At 36.6% G+C, this 15,245-nt stretch overlaps 1 protein-coding gene across 5 annotated transcripts in view; it reads left to right on the top strand.

The window, feature by feature from the left end:
• The window catches only part of DLG5 (discs large MAGUK scaffold protein 5), a 109,308-nt gene extending 95,687 nt beyond the window's left edge, over positions 1-13,621 (top strand). For 4 of the 5 annotated variants that reach the window (XM_027880282.1, XM_027880281.1, XM_027880285.1 and 1 more), the window contains 11 exons: positions 771-904; positions 1,460-1,624; positions 1,909-2,092; positions 3,038-3,186; positions 3,495-3,665; positions 5,396-5,592; positions 6,134-6,277; positions 6,471-6,598; positions 7,384-7,493; positions 9,297-9,406; positions 11,768-13,621. In XM_027880282.1, coding sequence (XP_027736083.1) covers positions 771-904; positions 1,460-1,624; positions 1,909-2,092; positions 3,038-3,186; positions 3,495-3,665; positions 5,396-5,592; positions 6,134-6,277; positions 6,471-6,598; positions 7,384-7,493; positions 9,297-9,406; positions 11,768-11,871 — 1,596 coding nt within the window. In that variant the 3' untranslated portion in view covers positions 11,872-13,621. The remainder of the gene's footprint in view (positions 1-770; positions 905-1,459; positions 1,625-1,908; positions 2,093-3,037; positions 3,187-3,494; positions 3,666-5,395; positions 5,593-6,133; positions 6,278-6,470; positions 6,599-7,383; positions 7,494-9,296; positions 9,407-11,767) is intronic. The other variant, XM_027880286.1, reaches the window with a different exon arrangement.
• Positions 13,622-15,245: the final 1,624 nt, after the last annotated feature.

The following is a 15,245-nucleotide window of genomic DNA, read 5'->3' as shown; positions in this document are numbered from 1 at the left end:
TCTGTATTGTAATATTCCATAATTGTGATTTGTGTGACTTTTTTCAGGCTTTATCATAAAAATAATGTCTTTTGATGGTAGATCTACATTCCATTTTATATAGATATAATTAATTTTTAAGCAAGCTAGGTTCAGTACTTAAAACAATATATAGTCTCAACACCATACTCTGCCTGGTAAGTTGAGTAAATATTCCAGCAGCTGGCTTTTATAGAGTTTCATGCTGCTGTTGCTGTGCCATATCCTTAGCTGAGATACCCAGTTAAAAAGTTGCTGAGGTAGGTTTAGTCATTTTGTTGCCTAGGGTGTTAGATAAACACATGGAGTAGCATTTTGTAAAGTACAGAGCTGCTTTGTAAATGTTAGATTGCGTTAAAGCATCTTCTATTGCCCAGTGTGTTTATGATGATAAAATAGACCTGAGTAGATCTGAATTTATCTTTAAATTCTGAATTTACTCAGAGTTGTGATCTGAATCAACTTCTGTTTAATCAGTGATATCAAATTATAGCACAATTCAGAATATGTGTCTTTTAACAATGAAATGATTGTTAAACTCATGGTCAGGTTACCAAACATTTTAAAATATGGTGATTCCTACCAAGGAGTAAACTTTAGGAATCACTGAGTAGCTACATTTTCATTGTCCTATTTACTCCAGTGTAAATAAATCAGCATTTAGACATTAAACTACTTAGGACGCTGAAAGAATGATTTTGCTAATTTCCATTAGAAAACTTGACATCCTGGCTTGTGTGATTTTTCCGTAGTTTAATGGAATAAATTTGAGGAATGCTACAGAGCAACAGGCTCGACTAATCATTGGGCAGCAATGCGACACCATCACTATTCTGGCTCAGTACAACCCACATATGTATCAGCTTGGCAATCACTCACGATCAAGGTAAGGCTGCCTAGACTTGGAAAAAAGACAACTCTGCTGTCTGTGCAATTATTTAGTTAGTACCCAACTTCTGTGCATATAATATGTTTGCAAGCATGAGCACATTTTTGCTGAAGAGAAGTGTAATTGCTCAGAAAAGTAATGTGTGAATATGTGCCTGTCAAAAACAAAAGAAAAATGCTCGATGCATCTAACTATATTTCTCGTTTACTTGGCCATAATCCTTAAATATACTAAACTAAAACCCAAGATGACTTCTTCCTTGAATTGTGACATTGTAGTACTTGAAATTTTTTTTACTCTTTTTTGTCATAACTGGAATTTCTGAAAGCTAATTAGAGAAGGCATATGACCTAGTGAAATTACCCATCCTATTTTGATGCATGATTACACTTCGAAACAGAGCTTTATCTTTCTCTTAGCTTTAGAGTGGCATGCTGGTTTAGGTTTTTTCACCCTTAATTTAAAATTGATTTACAGCCAAATTAAAAATTGAGTGGAAAATATTTGGCGTTAGCCCACCAGTCTTTTATTCTGTCTTTTTTCCTCTCATAGTTCTCGCCTAGAACCTGTGAGTAATCATTCCACCCCTCAAGGCAGTGGAGCTGCAACACCTGACAATCATTCCGTAATTGATACTGTGAGTGAACAGGATGAAGGAACAATGACACCACCATCCAAACAAACCACTCCAACTACAAGTCCCCGAAATTCCTTAAGGTAGAGAGTCAGACTTTTGTCGTAAAGGCAAATAAGTAGTCAGGATGGATGTGGAAGGTATTAAAAAACAAAGTTTACTTCCACGAATGCTGTGTCTGCTTGAAATAAGAAAGTTTACTACGAGTGGCTTAGTTGAAAAGGTGATGTTTGTCATATAAGATAAGACTGTGTCTGTAGGTGACCTGAATAATATTTATGTAGATATATATTCGTCAGATGACTAGTTGATTGTATGGAATGCAAGTTTTTAAATTCTAGTACATGTCATTTCTTTTTGTCAAAAGGGGCCCTGTGGACACAAATAAAAGGACCCCTGAACCTAGAACTGTTGTTGTTAAAAAATCCCAAGTCGATCTTGGAATCCAGATATGTGGTGGAAACCTGTATGGAATATTTGTCTCAGATGTAGATGATGATAGCCCAGCAAAAGGACCTGATGGACTAGTCTTGGGTGACATGATACTTGAGGTAAGCTCTTAAGAAAAGTGTGCAGCATACTGACCAAGTGGCTGGGATGGTCTAAAGAGGGAGGTACCAAGTGCTGTGCTGTCCCACAGTGGGAAATGTTCTGTGAATCTTTAGTTCCTGCCACAAAACCTGGGTAAGAATGAGAATGCATAACTCACATTTTGTCTGCAACACATGAGGAGCAGATGATGTGGACCTGGAGAGTTATCACTATTGATAGCACAAGATGCCTGGAAGTTGGAAGGACTCATGTATGACCACTTGGAATTATAAACGTCTCCTCCCTTTATCTAAATAGGAAGCTTTGAATCCAACTGCTGTACATAGGGGAATGGCAAGGATATGAAACGTATTGCAAAACAGCAAATAATAATGATCTTATTACTATGAAATTCTAATGAGAGTTTAGGGAAAACCATATAATGTGTCTTTGACTCTGCTTTCTATATCTGAATATTTATTTACTTGTCAGGACTGCTAAGATGATAAACACATATGTATTTATGAGCTTTTCAGATGCAACTGAGTACTGAGACTCTTCCATTGTACCTCTACTACCCGGATGGAGATTTTGCTTTGTGATCTCATACTTATGACTTCCTTCAGACCACTTGCTTTTCCTAAAAATGTTAAATTGTTTTCAGTGTGAATTTTATGATTCTCAGCTTACACCTGGAAAACCTTTTCAAGAAGTGCATGCTTTGTTGCACCCTGTGCATGTCTGCTTGTGCACTTGGGTTTTTTGTTGTCCAATGTAATGTCTCAGTCTCCTGCTAGACATCTTAAGGTGCAATCTGTACTAGAGTTAAGTGATAAGATTTACTTGTATATAGAACCTACCAATGAGGAAAACAAAGTCATTTTGCATGTTTTTCAAGCTGACCTGGTTCTATTGCTTGTTAAAATACAATTTCACACCCAGAGGTTTCTGTTTGTGTTTTGCAGTATGGGTCCATTGATATGCGAAATAAAACAGCAGAGGAAGCTTATCTTGAAATGTTGAAGCCTGGAGAAAACATCAAAATAAAGACTCAATACAGAATAGAAGAGTTTAATAAAATAAAAGAGGTTCCTGGAGATGGATTCTACATCAGGTATTTGAGCATGACTGGTAATGACAGCATAAGACTCTTAGGATAGTGTGCTGACCACCATGGCATAGGTAGTACATCAGTTCTGCCAAGATTTTTTAAATTTGAAGTTTACTAATTTGTTCTAGCTAGTCTTTGATGGCAGGACACAACCTGTAGTATAGTAAGTCTGCATGTTTTGCTGTAAACTTGTTTGTTCTTGAAATGTAGAGTGTGCCACCAGTCTGTTAACTTTTCAGAAAAGGTATGTGTGTTCTTCCCTGGAGTTGATGTAGACTGGCTGTAGAGCCTATTTATGTCTTCCTTTCCAGAGCACTTTATGACCGTATGGCAGAGGTGGAACAGGATTTAAGCTTTAAAAAGGATGACATTTTGTATGTGGATGACACTCTACCACAGGGAAATTTTGGTTGCTGGATGGCTTGGCAACTAGATGAGAATGCTCAGAAGCTGGAAAGAGGACAGATTCCAAGTAAATATATGTAAGTGACCTTGGTTACGGTATTTATCTTTAAAAAGTATTTGCCTTTAAAAGTCTGACTAGTGAGATGTGATATAAAATACTTGTTTGCTTCTGTTCTTTCTGGGAGATAGTAATTCTTAGACATCATTTTAGGTATGCATATTTTAATACATTGAATTAAATATATTGCTCTATCAAGTTGTTTTAAATGTTACTAGTAATGGCAATGTCCTGGGGGGAATCAGGCAAAGCATCACCAGCCGGTCAAGGGAAGGGATTGTCTTCCTCTGCTCTGCACTGGGGCGGCCTCACCTTGAATATTGTGACTGTTTTGGGCACCACAATACAAGAAAGATAGTAAGCTGTTAGAGAGTGTCCAAAGGAGGGCAACAAAGATGGTGAAGGACCTTGGGGGAAGCCTTATGAGGAGCAGCTGAGATCACTTGGTCTTTTCAGCCTGCAGAGGAGGAGACTGAGAGGAGATCTCATTGCAGTTACAACTTCCTTGTGAAGGGAAGAGGAGGGGCAGGCACTGATCTCTTCTCTGTGGTGACCAGTGACAGGACACTAGGGAAGGGTCTGAAGTTGTGTCAGGGGAAGTTTAGGTTGGAGATGAGGCAAAGGTTCTTCACCCAGAGAGTGGTTGAGCACTGGAACAGGCTCCCTAGAGAAGTGGTCACAGCACCAACCCTGACAGAGTTCAAGAGGCATTTGGACAATACTCTCAGGCACATGGTGTGACTCTTGGGGTGTCCTGTACCGGACCAGAAGTTGGACTGAATGATCCTGATGGGTCCCTTCCAACTCAGCATATTCTTTGATACTATAATTCTATGACTCAGTATGGTGATAGATAACACCAATAACAAAGATGAGAGTAACCACAGCAAAACTATCCTTGAATTCAAGGTTGGTTATCACTGTCATTCTTAGGAAACATCAGTGTTTTTAGTTATGTGTAGACAGCAATGCTGTTATAAGACTATGTATCCACTGCAGTCTCGTAGTGTTGATATAGCAGTTAAGAGGAAGATATGGTAACTAAAATTTTTACATTGTTCCTGAAATCAGTTGTTATCACCTAGTGATTTTTTAACTTTTTTTTAAGAATACTGGTTTTCTGGTTTTCTTTTCTTGTAGTAGTTTTATCTCCATGTCATAATGCAAAATTCATCCTGACTTTGGGATATTCCACATATGTGGAATGTGTGGAAGTACAATATATACATACAGACACATAAACGTCATTGATAGGCTTGTTCCTAGAAGATGGGAGGTAAAACCAACTGCACTATACATGTTATGTGGCCAAAATATTTGATGATATAAAATCAAACTGCATAAAACTTATTTTGTATTGCTAATGAGCTATTTGTAAGGATGGACATAACATGCAGCTTCACAGAAAGAATAGGATCTTCACTTCTGTGCAAGATTGCCTTTTTTTGGCAAGTAGGTGCATACTGCCACTTCTGCCCATGATAATTTTGCACTGCCTATCAGAGTGATCACCCTCTTTGCCATTCTGCTATTTACAAGAATTCTGAGGAAATTATGGAAATGTGAAGTCTTCAGATGTTTTTTATTTGATTTATGTTATTGTTTGTTTTGGATTAATTTTCTATGATGATACTGAGGCCAAGGCTTGAGAGATGCATTTCAAGTATGTCCCAAAAGCAGCAGTGATACTGTAAAAAAAATTTAAAAAGATAAGTTTAAATACCAGCTATTTGGTCTGTCTCATTTTAGGATGGATCAGGAATTCTACAGGAGACACAGCATGTCTGAGGCTAAAGATGAAAACAGTTCATCTAAGACATTGTCAGCAGCAGCACGGAGGTCATTCTTCAGAAGAAAGCATAAACACAAGCGAAGCGGTTCCAAAGATGGAAAAGATTTACTGGCTCTTGATACAATCAGTACAGACTCAATTCCTTTCTTGGATGGCAAGTACCTTTGTTACACTTCGGAGGCGGTTGCTTTCCTTCTCTTTTGTTTTTAATCAACTGCAGCACAACACAACAAATAATGTTACTTTCTGGTTGCTCTGAATACAAATGGTGATTGCTTAGTCTAGAGAGAAATCCTGCGCACCACTCAAAAAATCTTGACTTCTATTTCTTCACTCCTTTACAAAATTTGTGCTGATTACAATGCTTACGTCTTTTTAAGAGGTCAACAAATCAAGCCAGAGATACCAAATATTGTGCATTGTTTACACTTTCAAGATGATTGGTTTTAGTCTGTATGAAGGTGGGGAGTTCAATTTTTGTAATGGAACACCAGGTTCAATTAGAAAAATGTCTATTTTGAGCTGTTAAGTGGAAAAATTGCAATAATGACTTAATATTTTTTTGTACTTGTCAAGGCCTTTCGCCCTTGCAAGGGAGATGTTCTCATAATAACTTTTAGGGTGCTTTTGCTTATTCGAGGAATGCCAGGAAAATAATTTATACTTTTACAACTAAATCTATTCTGTGTGTTTAGATTCTGCAAGTTTGGCGTATCAACGTGTTCAGAAAGTGGACTGTACTTCTCCTAGGCCTGTCCTTATTCTAGGGCCTTTACTTGATGCTGTCAAAGACATGTTGGTCAAAGAATCCCCGGGCAAGTTTTGCAGATGTCCTCTTGGTAAGTATGCAAATATAACCAGTTTACACATGCTTAGAATACATGATAGTAACCTCTATATAAATTAACTAAATGATAAAACAAAAATGGATAAAACTCCCAAGAATCTGAATTTGCAGACAGTGTTTTTTAGCTTTGTTCTGTGCCTAAGGAATAGTAATGAAAGTGCATCTCTTCTGGTTCTATGAAACAGAGGTTATGAAAGCTTCCCAGCAAGCTATTGAGCGAGGTGTGAAGGATTGTCTGTTTATTGATTACAAACGGAGGAGTGGACATTTTGATGTGACAACTGTAGCTTCAATAAAAGAGATAACAGAAAAGGTGAGTCAGTTTTAACACTGTAGTTCTTTGTACAGTTTACAATATGAAGTCGTACTATGTTGGGGGGTGGAAGTTAAGTTAGTATTGCCATCCGTTAAGACATTCAGGAAATGGTTCCCCAGGCTGCTGAATGAAGTAAACCTTACCTCACTTTAGCATGTAACTGTATAAAGATTATTTTATGCAAACTCACCTTTAAAAAAACTAGAAATGTCTGCATTTTTCTACAGTATTATAAAATCAGGTTAGAAATCATTGTCTTAAATTCCACCGTCTACCCCCACCAAACAAGGATTTAATTTTTTTTAAACTATTCCATGTAATGAAGTGATATGGAAATAAACATCCTAATAATCCTGGAGACAGATATTACTATAAGTCTGCACATTCCTTACAGTTTTCAGTCAAACCACACAGAAAGTACTGTTAACACTGGTGTTTGCTTATGATTTTTGAAAGAGAAAATTAATAGCAATATTTAAACTTGACAAAATGCCTATTGCATATATTTCAATTTTAGTTTTCATTTCATTGTTTCTTCAAGTAAATTTTTTTCTATCAATGCATGCTTTTGGTATTATGAATGGAATTTCTTGCAGTTTCTCATCTTCTGTCTTTTGTTATAAATCCTTTGGGTACAAATTGCTCGGTGGTGCCAAAGTGCTAAATGTATAGCCAAATTCTGTTGGGTTGATATGATTTAAGTAGGGGAAGAAATGGGGGATTTGCATGTGTGCTTGTGCTCTTTAACTGAATGAGTGTTTTGCATTTACATTTGATCTTAGGATTGTCATTGTCTGCTTGACATCGCTCCTCATGCCATCGAACGGCTCCACAGTGTTCATATCTACCCTATTGTAATTTTTATTCGCTACAAAAATGCTAAACAAATCAAGTAAGTCTGTGAGGGGTGTAGTTCAGGGATGTTTATTCTAGCTTACAATAAGCTTGTTTTACCTTTACTGTTTATTTCATCCTAGTCATCTTAAATCTCTTTTAAATGGGGAAATTAATCCTCATACAAACCACTGTGAGGTATATGGTCATAACTCCATTTGGGCTGCATGACAATTTAGTGAATCTACTCAAGAAATCCATGTAGACTAAACTGAACCTACTCCTGGAAGGACTTAGATCTTTCCTGTTCCCTTTTGTAGGTAAACTGTAAGGCAGATACGGTGTGATCCATTGAGGGTTTAGTGGTGACTATGATGAAGCTGTTATTTGTCTTCTCAGCAGGGCCAAGGGTATGGATGCAGTGCCAATTGATTCATAACTTCAGCTTTTCCACCTTCATTCTCCAGTGAAAAAAGCAAGAAAAGTCCCCTTTTGCACATAGTGTATCTACTGTAGCCTTCTCAGACTTTGTTCTTTCAGTAATTGTGAATTTCCTGCTTGAATGTAGTCAGGAGCAGAACACGGGAGTTACAAACCCCAGTGCCTCCCCTGATGTCTGGCAAGCCTTCACATGTTTTGATAGATTGATTTGGCTAGAAGTGACATAATATTCTCCCTATATGAATATTAAGAGACACTTGTGCTAAGAGACATTATACTTGGGCTATCTTCATTTTTAAAATTGAAGACTTCTTATATTCTTGATCTGTAGGTAAATTTGATTACTATCTGTTTAATAAAGAAGATAAGTATCACCACTTTAAAGACACAGAGCGTGAGATGTATTTCATTACCACTGTAGGATTGTGCACTTGAATGATAAATGAAACTGTCATGTCTTGACCCCCATTGGAAATGGAATGTTGACCATTACAGCTGTTTCCTTTTTTTTTTTGGAAGGTGACAGAGAGTGATTGAACTAGACAAGCAAGGATTTCTAGCAGTCATCAATATAAGTTGCAGTGGTACATTCTCTGCCTGTTGTGAGCACTTGTTTTTCCAAACAGCCTTTTTCGTATAGCACAGGTTCGATTGGCATTCTCTGAAATGCTCCACAGCAATGATAGGTTAGTTTAGTAATTTTTTAAAAATTATTTGTAGAATAAAGTTGTGCTGATTTTCCCACTGCTATAAGACATTATGTTTATATTGTTTAGGTATGTGTCTGTAACCTTACTAGTTGAATATAAATTCTACTTCCTTTTAAACAGAACTCCCTACTGGGTACTCCAAGTCAGATTTGGAGGAGAGTGTTACAAACCTTGATCATAATTAAAATAATTTTTTACCCTTTGTAAATTTCTCTAGTTTTTTGTATTTCAAGAGCTTCTGAAATAGAAAAAGAGGCATGTCAAAAATGTGTCATATGTATGATAACAGAAATATTCTATTTGCTTGTTGATTGATATTTCACAAGCCCTTAAAAAGTGGTACTTGTGCCCAGCTTTGTGTAGGGAGTACTGGCGTATATATGAGATGATGGTTCGCGTGAACTGGAAATAGTTTTATTCTTTCTTCTGCAACCACCTCTCAGTCTCTGATACTTTAAAGAATTACTACTATCTTGGTCTGACAGCAAATAAATTTGTTAGCACTGAAGTGATCCTGATGACTGCAGATACTGCTGAAACACAGTAGGTGGCACTCTGAGCCTAGGAGTCTGCTTGCACGTGAATTAGTCTTTGTATTCACCCAACTGGAGGGAATCTTTTCAAGTCCATTTAAAAAAAAAAGTAGTCTTATACAAGGTGTTTCTCTTTTTTCTTTTTTTCTTTTTTTTTTTTTTTTTTTCACAATCCAGAGAACAGAAAGATCCAATCTTCCTGAGGGACAAAGTTACACAAAAACATTCCAAAGAACAATTTGAGACAGCTCAAAAAATAGAACAAGAGTATAGCAAGTATTTTACAGGTTAGTATTTAATCAAACTTTCACTAGGAATGCAGTGGTGATTTAACCCATTTACACTGGAATTCAAAAGATCCTTTGTTCTTTCAACGAGCACTTGATTATTTTCATTCTGCATTCCCTTTTGACAAACTCGTGTTCTGTTGTTTTGTTTTACTGTGAGATGAAATGTCAAGTTAGAAGTATTATTCCTTGCTTCTACATGGTTTTGATTTGAATGTTATGAATGTTATGACCTGAAGAAATTCTGAAAATGTTTTTATTATTAGCCAGTAGTACTGGAAGTATGGTCAAAATAATGCCAGTTTTATATCATGTAAGGAATATAAGGGGTTTTTTGTAATTTTAAAAATCAAACAAAAAACATAAAACGCTGTAGTTTAAATTAACAAATGAGGATTTCCAACAGTCCCTTTCAACCCCAACCATTCTGTGATTGTGTGGTTTTGTGATTTGTGAGACATACTTTAAATGTTTCAAGAAAGCAAAAAAATTGTCCAGCATTTCTTGAGCATGCATTGGGATTTGGAATAATTAAATTCAACTTTAGAAGCCTTCTTAACTTTATAAAATGTATGAAATCAATATTGGTTTGTGGTTAATACTGTATTTTTACCAGAGAAAGAAAACAGTGTTTCAAGACTGTCTCTGCTCGTTTCAGAGTATATTTTCATTTGATTCCACATACATTCAGAAGAGTGGGGATAAAATTCTAGGCCTCTTGATGTGTATGGCAACAAAACTTAAAAAGAAAAACAAAAAAACACACTAAGCCAAAATCCAACTTTTCATACCCCGAACAATGGGTTTCATACAGAAATATTTTGAGGCATAACTGCCAAGGGCAGGAGAGAGAAAGGGGGTATGTTTAATACAGAGCTCTTTCAGTGCATCCTGTGTGCATTCTCACCAAAATCACTTACCTGTCTGTAATAGCCATATGAATGTTTTTTACATGGTATGTACTAAACCTTCACAGAATTTGACATGCACGTGGCCAGATTGTATCCCCATATGTTATCTTCTGTTTCTTGTTTAGTCATTTGTGGCATTTTAATTTTACCCTGATAGTGGAAGTGGCAGTAGTGGAAGAGAGTCTTATGTGTATCTCCTCATATGCCCTGTGGGAAGGTCCTCCCTCTGTTAGTTCCAAGTACAGTGGACTCCAGCTGTCATCAGCATTTCCAGATGCTGGTAGTCAGAGAGAATTGCTGTTCAACCTGCACTGACATTTAAGCTTGTTGAATAATGTTGTGCATAAAATAAGCCTGTAGAGAGGTGTGTTGTACCTGGTAGCTTACTCGAGGAGCTGTAGGAAACACTCTCTGACTTGAGCTCCATGACTACTTCATGAAATACACTTTTTGACTAATGACTTTTTCAAGTTAGCTTCATTTCCTGTATTGTGAGCACAGTGTGTAGTCTGAATCACTTCCTCCCTGCACTTTCACCTTCCATAGGCCTTGTCAGTTACTGTGTTATGCTCCAAACTCACCTGACATCGTTAACTGTAGTATATATTGCACACTCAGATATTAGTTTATGTGGCACCAAATTCTCTCTTTAAGGAAAATTGTTTCTTAAGCTGTGTAACTCTTTCCATATTTTTTTAGCATTAGTGGTAGCTGTGGCCAGAGGCTTTGCTGACATATTTCTCAAGTCATGAAGTTCCTCACTTTTTAATTCTTTAGTGAATACATTCTCCTCCCCTGTGTCAGTGTTGGCATTTTACTTTTTATGACTGTTATGTTTAGCAAGGGTAGAATAAAAGGTGTTCATTTATCTTTTGAATTGATTTTCAGGGAGTTGCTTGCTGTTGGCCTTTTGTTTCTTAAATGTAGTTGACAATAAGAATTGGAGTAGACGACCGCTGTTTTATTTAGCTCAACGATCTGTGAGCTGCCTCATAATTTACTTCTAATATTTGTAAATAGTGTCTAGTTGCTACAACTATAGTCTCTATGTATATTACCCCGTAAATATAAAACTCTTAACATGACATGTTGAACAGAGCAAGTTTATTATAGCAGGTTCTGACCATCTTTAGACTTAAACTTTGCCACCTGATGCCTCTGAAAATAGTACATGGAGGCCTCTTACAAAACAGTTGTCTTAGTTGATTACTACCATTAGTTCTGTGACTTCCATGAACTGTTTTAAGAGCTAGCAGAAGAAACTGTGTATTTAATGCTTGACCTCTTTGCTCTGTTTATTTGATTTTTTTTTAAATAGAGCCCACATCTGTCAAATACTGAATTGAGTTGCTTAATTCTGATCTGTTGATAAACACTTTGCAGATAAATGCAGATTAGTCGTAACTGTTTGTTCCAGTCTCATTTGTGTGTGGTGTTTCTCCTTTTCCAGGCATTGTCCAGGGAGGAGCCCTTTCAAGTATTTGCACTCAGATTATGACAACTGTCGACCAAGAGCAAAACAAAGTCCTGTGGATTCCAGCTGGCCCACTGTAGATTATTTCGCTGTGAAACTACTTTGCAGATGTAAATAACCAACTAACTTCCTATCCAATGGGCTCTGTTCATTTCTGTCTTTATAAAGTTATCCGTAAGTGATTTCTGTTTCATGAAGGGGAATGATAACACTGAACACACAAGGACCTGAGGAGGCGTGTGGAAAAGGGGTAGATCACTTCACTGAGCTTCTCTCTTAACGCCGTACGTGTACACATGACAGATTGTCACGAGGGGTTGTGACCTGTGTGTACTTGTCCATGAGTAACGAATTTAACAATGCTGCAAAACCCTGTAGAATGACAAGTTTACAAAAACCTTTTCAAAGTATTTGGTTCTTGCTGTTTACTTGAATGTCTTTTCGTTTTGTTTGTTTCTTTTTTAACTCTATGTCCTTTCACTTAATGAGGTAGCTCTCCGAAATGGAGTGAAATTTCTGAATATGAGCAGACGGTTTATGCGCAATGTGACTCTTAGTTACGATTTTGACCATTTCTAAGCACGTTATTGACTTGACAACCAGGTAATAAGGTGGGATTGAATCGGTACGTCTTGGGAGTAAGCTCACAAGTAAGTACACTCCTACACAGGGCAGACCACTGTTTGTATCCTGTCAATGCTTGTCTGTCAAAGTTATCGTTTCTTGTTTTATGCATGAATCTAATATTTAAATGTCATAATGTATCTGAACAATCCAAGCTTAACTTGTGTTGAGAAATAATAATTTTTTGTTGTTGGGCCCGGATTAAGTACTGGTGGGGAAGAGTCATTAACTAGGCCTAGCATGCTGTGTTCTGTCACTTTTAGATACTGTAAATATGGAAAGCTTATGTCGGTGCAATTTTGCAGGGTAATTCTTAAGCTTTGTACTTCAGTGTGTAGCATTCACATAGATTGTTTTTATTTAAGAGCGGACACAGTTTTAGGGCTTTGATTAAAAGCCTTTAGAAAGGTACTAAATTGTTAGTGTTTTCACTGTCAGAAAAAAAAGTGATCGTTTAGTTTTGGTTGCAATACTTATTTACCTGTTGTACCAAACTCTGTTATATTGGTTCCCTTTTTGGTTTTTTGCACTTCTGACTCTGTGTTCCTAACACAGGTTTTGTACCTGTCTCTTCTGTCTCTTGTGCCATGTTTCCTGGGTACTGTATTTTAGTTGTTTTTAAAATATTATTTGAGTAGAACTGCTTCTCAGTCACTGTTTCTAACATTTCATTATGTAGGAATTCTAGTTTTACACTACAGGCTGTAATTTTGCTTCTGTTTGCAGCTTTTATAATTAAAAAAAGGGATTTTTATTGCACAGTTCTTCAAAGAAAGATCTGGTCCTAAATTTAAATTCTGTTTTACAGTTACTATTTTATAGTTCAAAATACTTTTATAGTATTTATGTAGTTATAACTATATAGAGTATTTTGAACTATAAAAACATCTAATATATATATATAGTATTTTATATAGTATTATACCGTCCTATTATAATACTATATATATAAAAATTAATAAATATGAAATGGTATTAATGAATTACTAGTCCAACTGCTTCTCATGGTAAGGGACAGAAGTTGGTTTTTGTTTATCTCATTTTTTTTTGTTTGTTTTTTAAAGTTTGAGATCAGAGTAGACTCCAGTGGTACAACTTAAACAGACAGGTACTGTTCTGACATGGATTTTTCTGTACTGAATGACAATGTCACTTTGTATCAAAAAAAGGTTAAAGAAACTGATTACTAAATAAAGGTCAATTTCTATAACTTCACTTGTGTGTAATGGGTGCATGTAGCTCTTGCTCTTCTTGACTCTATTTAGTTGAGTTCCTCACATAAGGTTTAGATTTTTGACTAAAATTGATGTACATCCTTTCAAGTATCCACCTTGAGAGGAACAAGCTTCGATTTTGTGCTTTTACCCAGCCTTTTGAGACTTTCACAAACTGCAGGACACAAGAAGTTAGATGTTTGTGTAAAAATACTTGTGTTAACATGTTTAACATTCTGGCCCTGGTGTTAAGGATTTCAAATGAAAATGCAATTGATTGGATCGAGGCTGTATCTGAAGAATGAGTCTATCACTGTTATTTTCAAGGGAGTGTCACTGGAAACTGGGGTAAACATAGGCAAAAAAAATGTGAATATTAGCTTAGAGGCGCATTGTAGAATGCTTTGACTCGGTTTTTACACTTCAGACAGGCCAGCCTCTTCTGTTCATTGAGTTACCTAAAAGCTTAGGGGGAAGGTAATTATTGTGCACTAAGTTTTCTGCTTCATCAATTGCTTTTATTCTCAGATGCCAAATAGTCAGGTTCAGTATGAACCTAATTGGTGGACCGTCAGTCTTGCTGTAATCTGCAAACCTAGTAATAGCCTTCAGTCATAAGACAGGACTTGCACCTTATCTGTTCTTCTTGAAAAAAACACGCTGTGGTAACATCATCTAAGGGAGGATGAAGAACATGAGAATAGGTATGTTTTGGCAGGTCAGTAACAGCCATACATTGTATATCTTCTGATCACAAGGAAGTAGAACTGAAGTCATGACTGAACACTAGAAAGATTCCTTTAGCTCACATCAGGAAGTTCCTGATATACCACTTTCTTTTATAATACCACATGCTGGAGCTAGATTTGGCCCTTGTTCTGAAACGAGTAGCTTTGTCCAGGTGTTTTAAATAAAGAATGTAGTTATGTGGGTATTTTTAAAATAGTTCCAAATAATAAAGCTAGAAACAAAAAGTGTGAGAATTTCACCCTTATGCTTGTAAGCCACCATTTATAATGTATGACTGCAGGTAAACAGTAACTAGAAATCAGCATCTTTTAAATTTATTTCTCCATAGCTAAACTGACATAAAATGGCTGAAGATACTGCAGCCTGTATGTGTGATCTGTTGTTCATATGTTGACAAACATCTACTTGCTTACAAACTTCTGCATTCTGTTCACATTGACCTGAATTGCAGGGCAAGCGTTTGCCAGATCCTGAATTACACTCTGACAGCTGCCAACCTCTCCACCTCAGACAAGGGTTCTTTTTCAGTGCCTGATAAATTTGGAGGCCATATCATTATCCTTTTTAGTGAACGCAAGCATCGGCTTAAGCAATTTTGAACAGCTTTCCCAGGTCAATCTCAAATGGATGTATTTGTGGGTAAAGTAAAATCTTGTAATCTTTTCTAGACTTATGTCTAAGGCTCCATGTAATTTCTACAGTTCTGTGCCTCCATTTCACAATGGACAATTCCTATTAAAATAGACTGACATTGGAAAAATGTGCACTGCTTGGAAACTCAAGAGACTACTGTGAAAAATACAGATACTCAGCAGAGCAGGCTCTGGTATTGTGCAACAACTAATAAAGGTTCCAGAACTGCAGTA

The sequence above is a fragment of the Empidonax traillii genome, unplaced genomic scaffold (assembly GCF_003031625.1).
Source record: "Empidonax traillii isolate 1590-97213 ecotype Southwest subspecies unplaced genomic scaffold, ASM303162v1 scaffold67:size1865537, whole genome shotgun sequence".
NCBI lineage: Eukaryota > Metazoa > Chordata > Aves > Passeriformes > Tyrannidae > Empidonax > Empidonax traillii.
The sequence above is the reverse complement of the archived record's forward strand: the minus strand, read 5'-3'. Positions and strand labels throughout refer to the sequence as shown.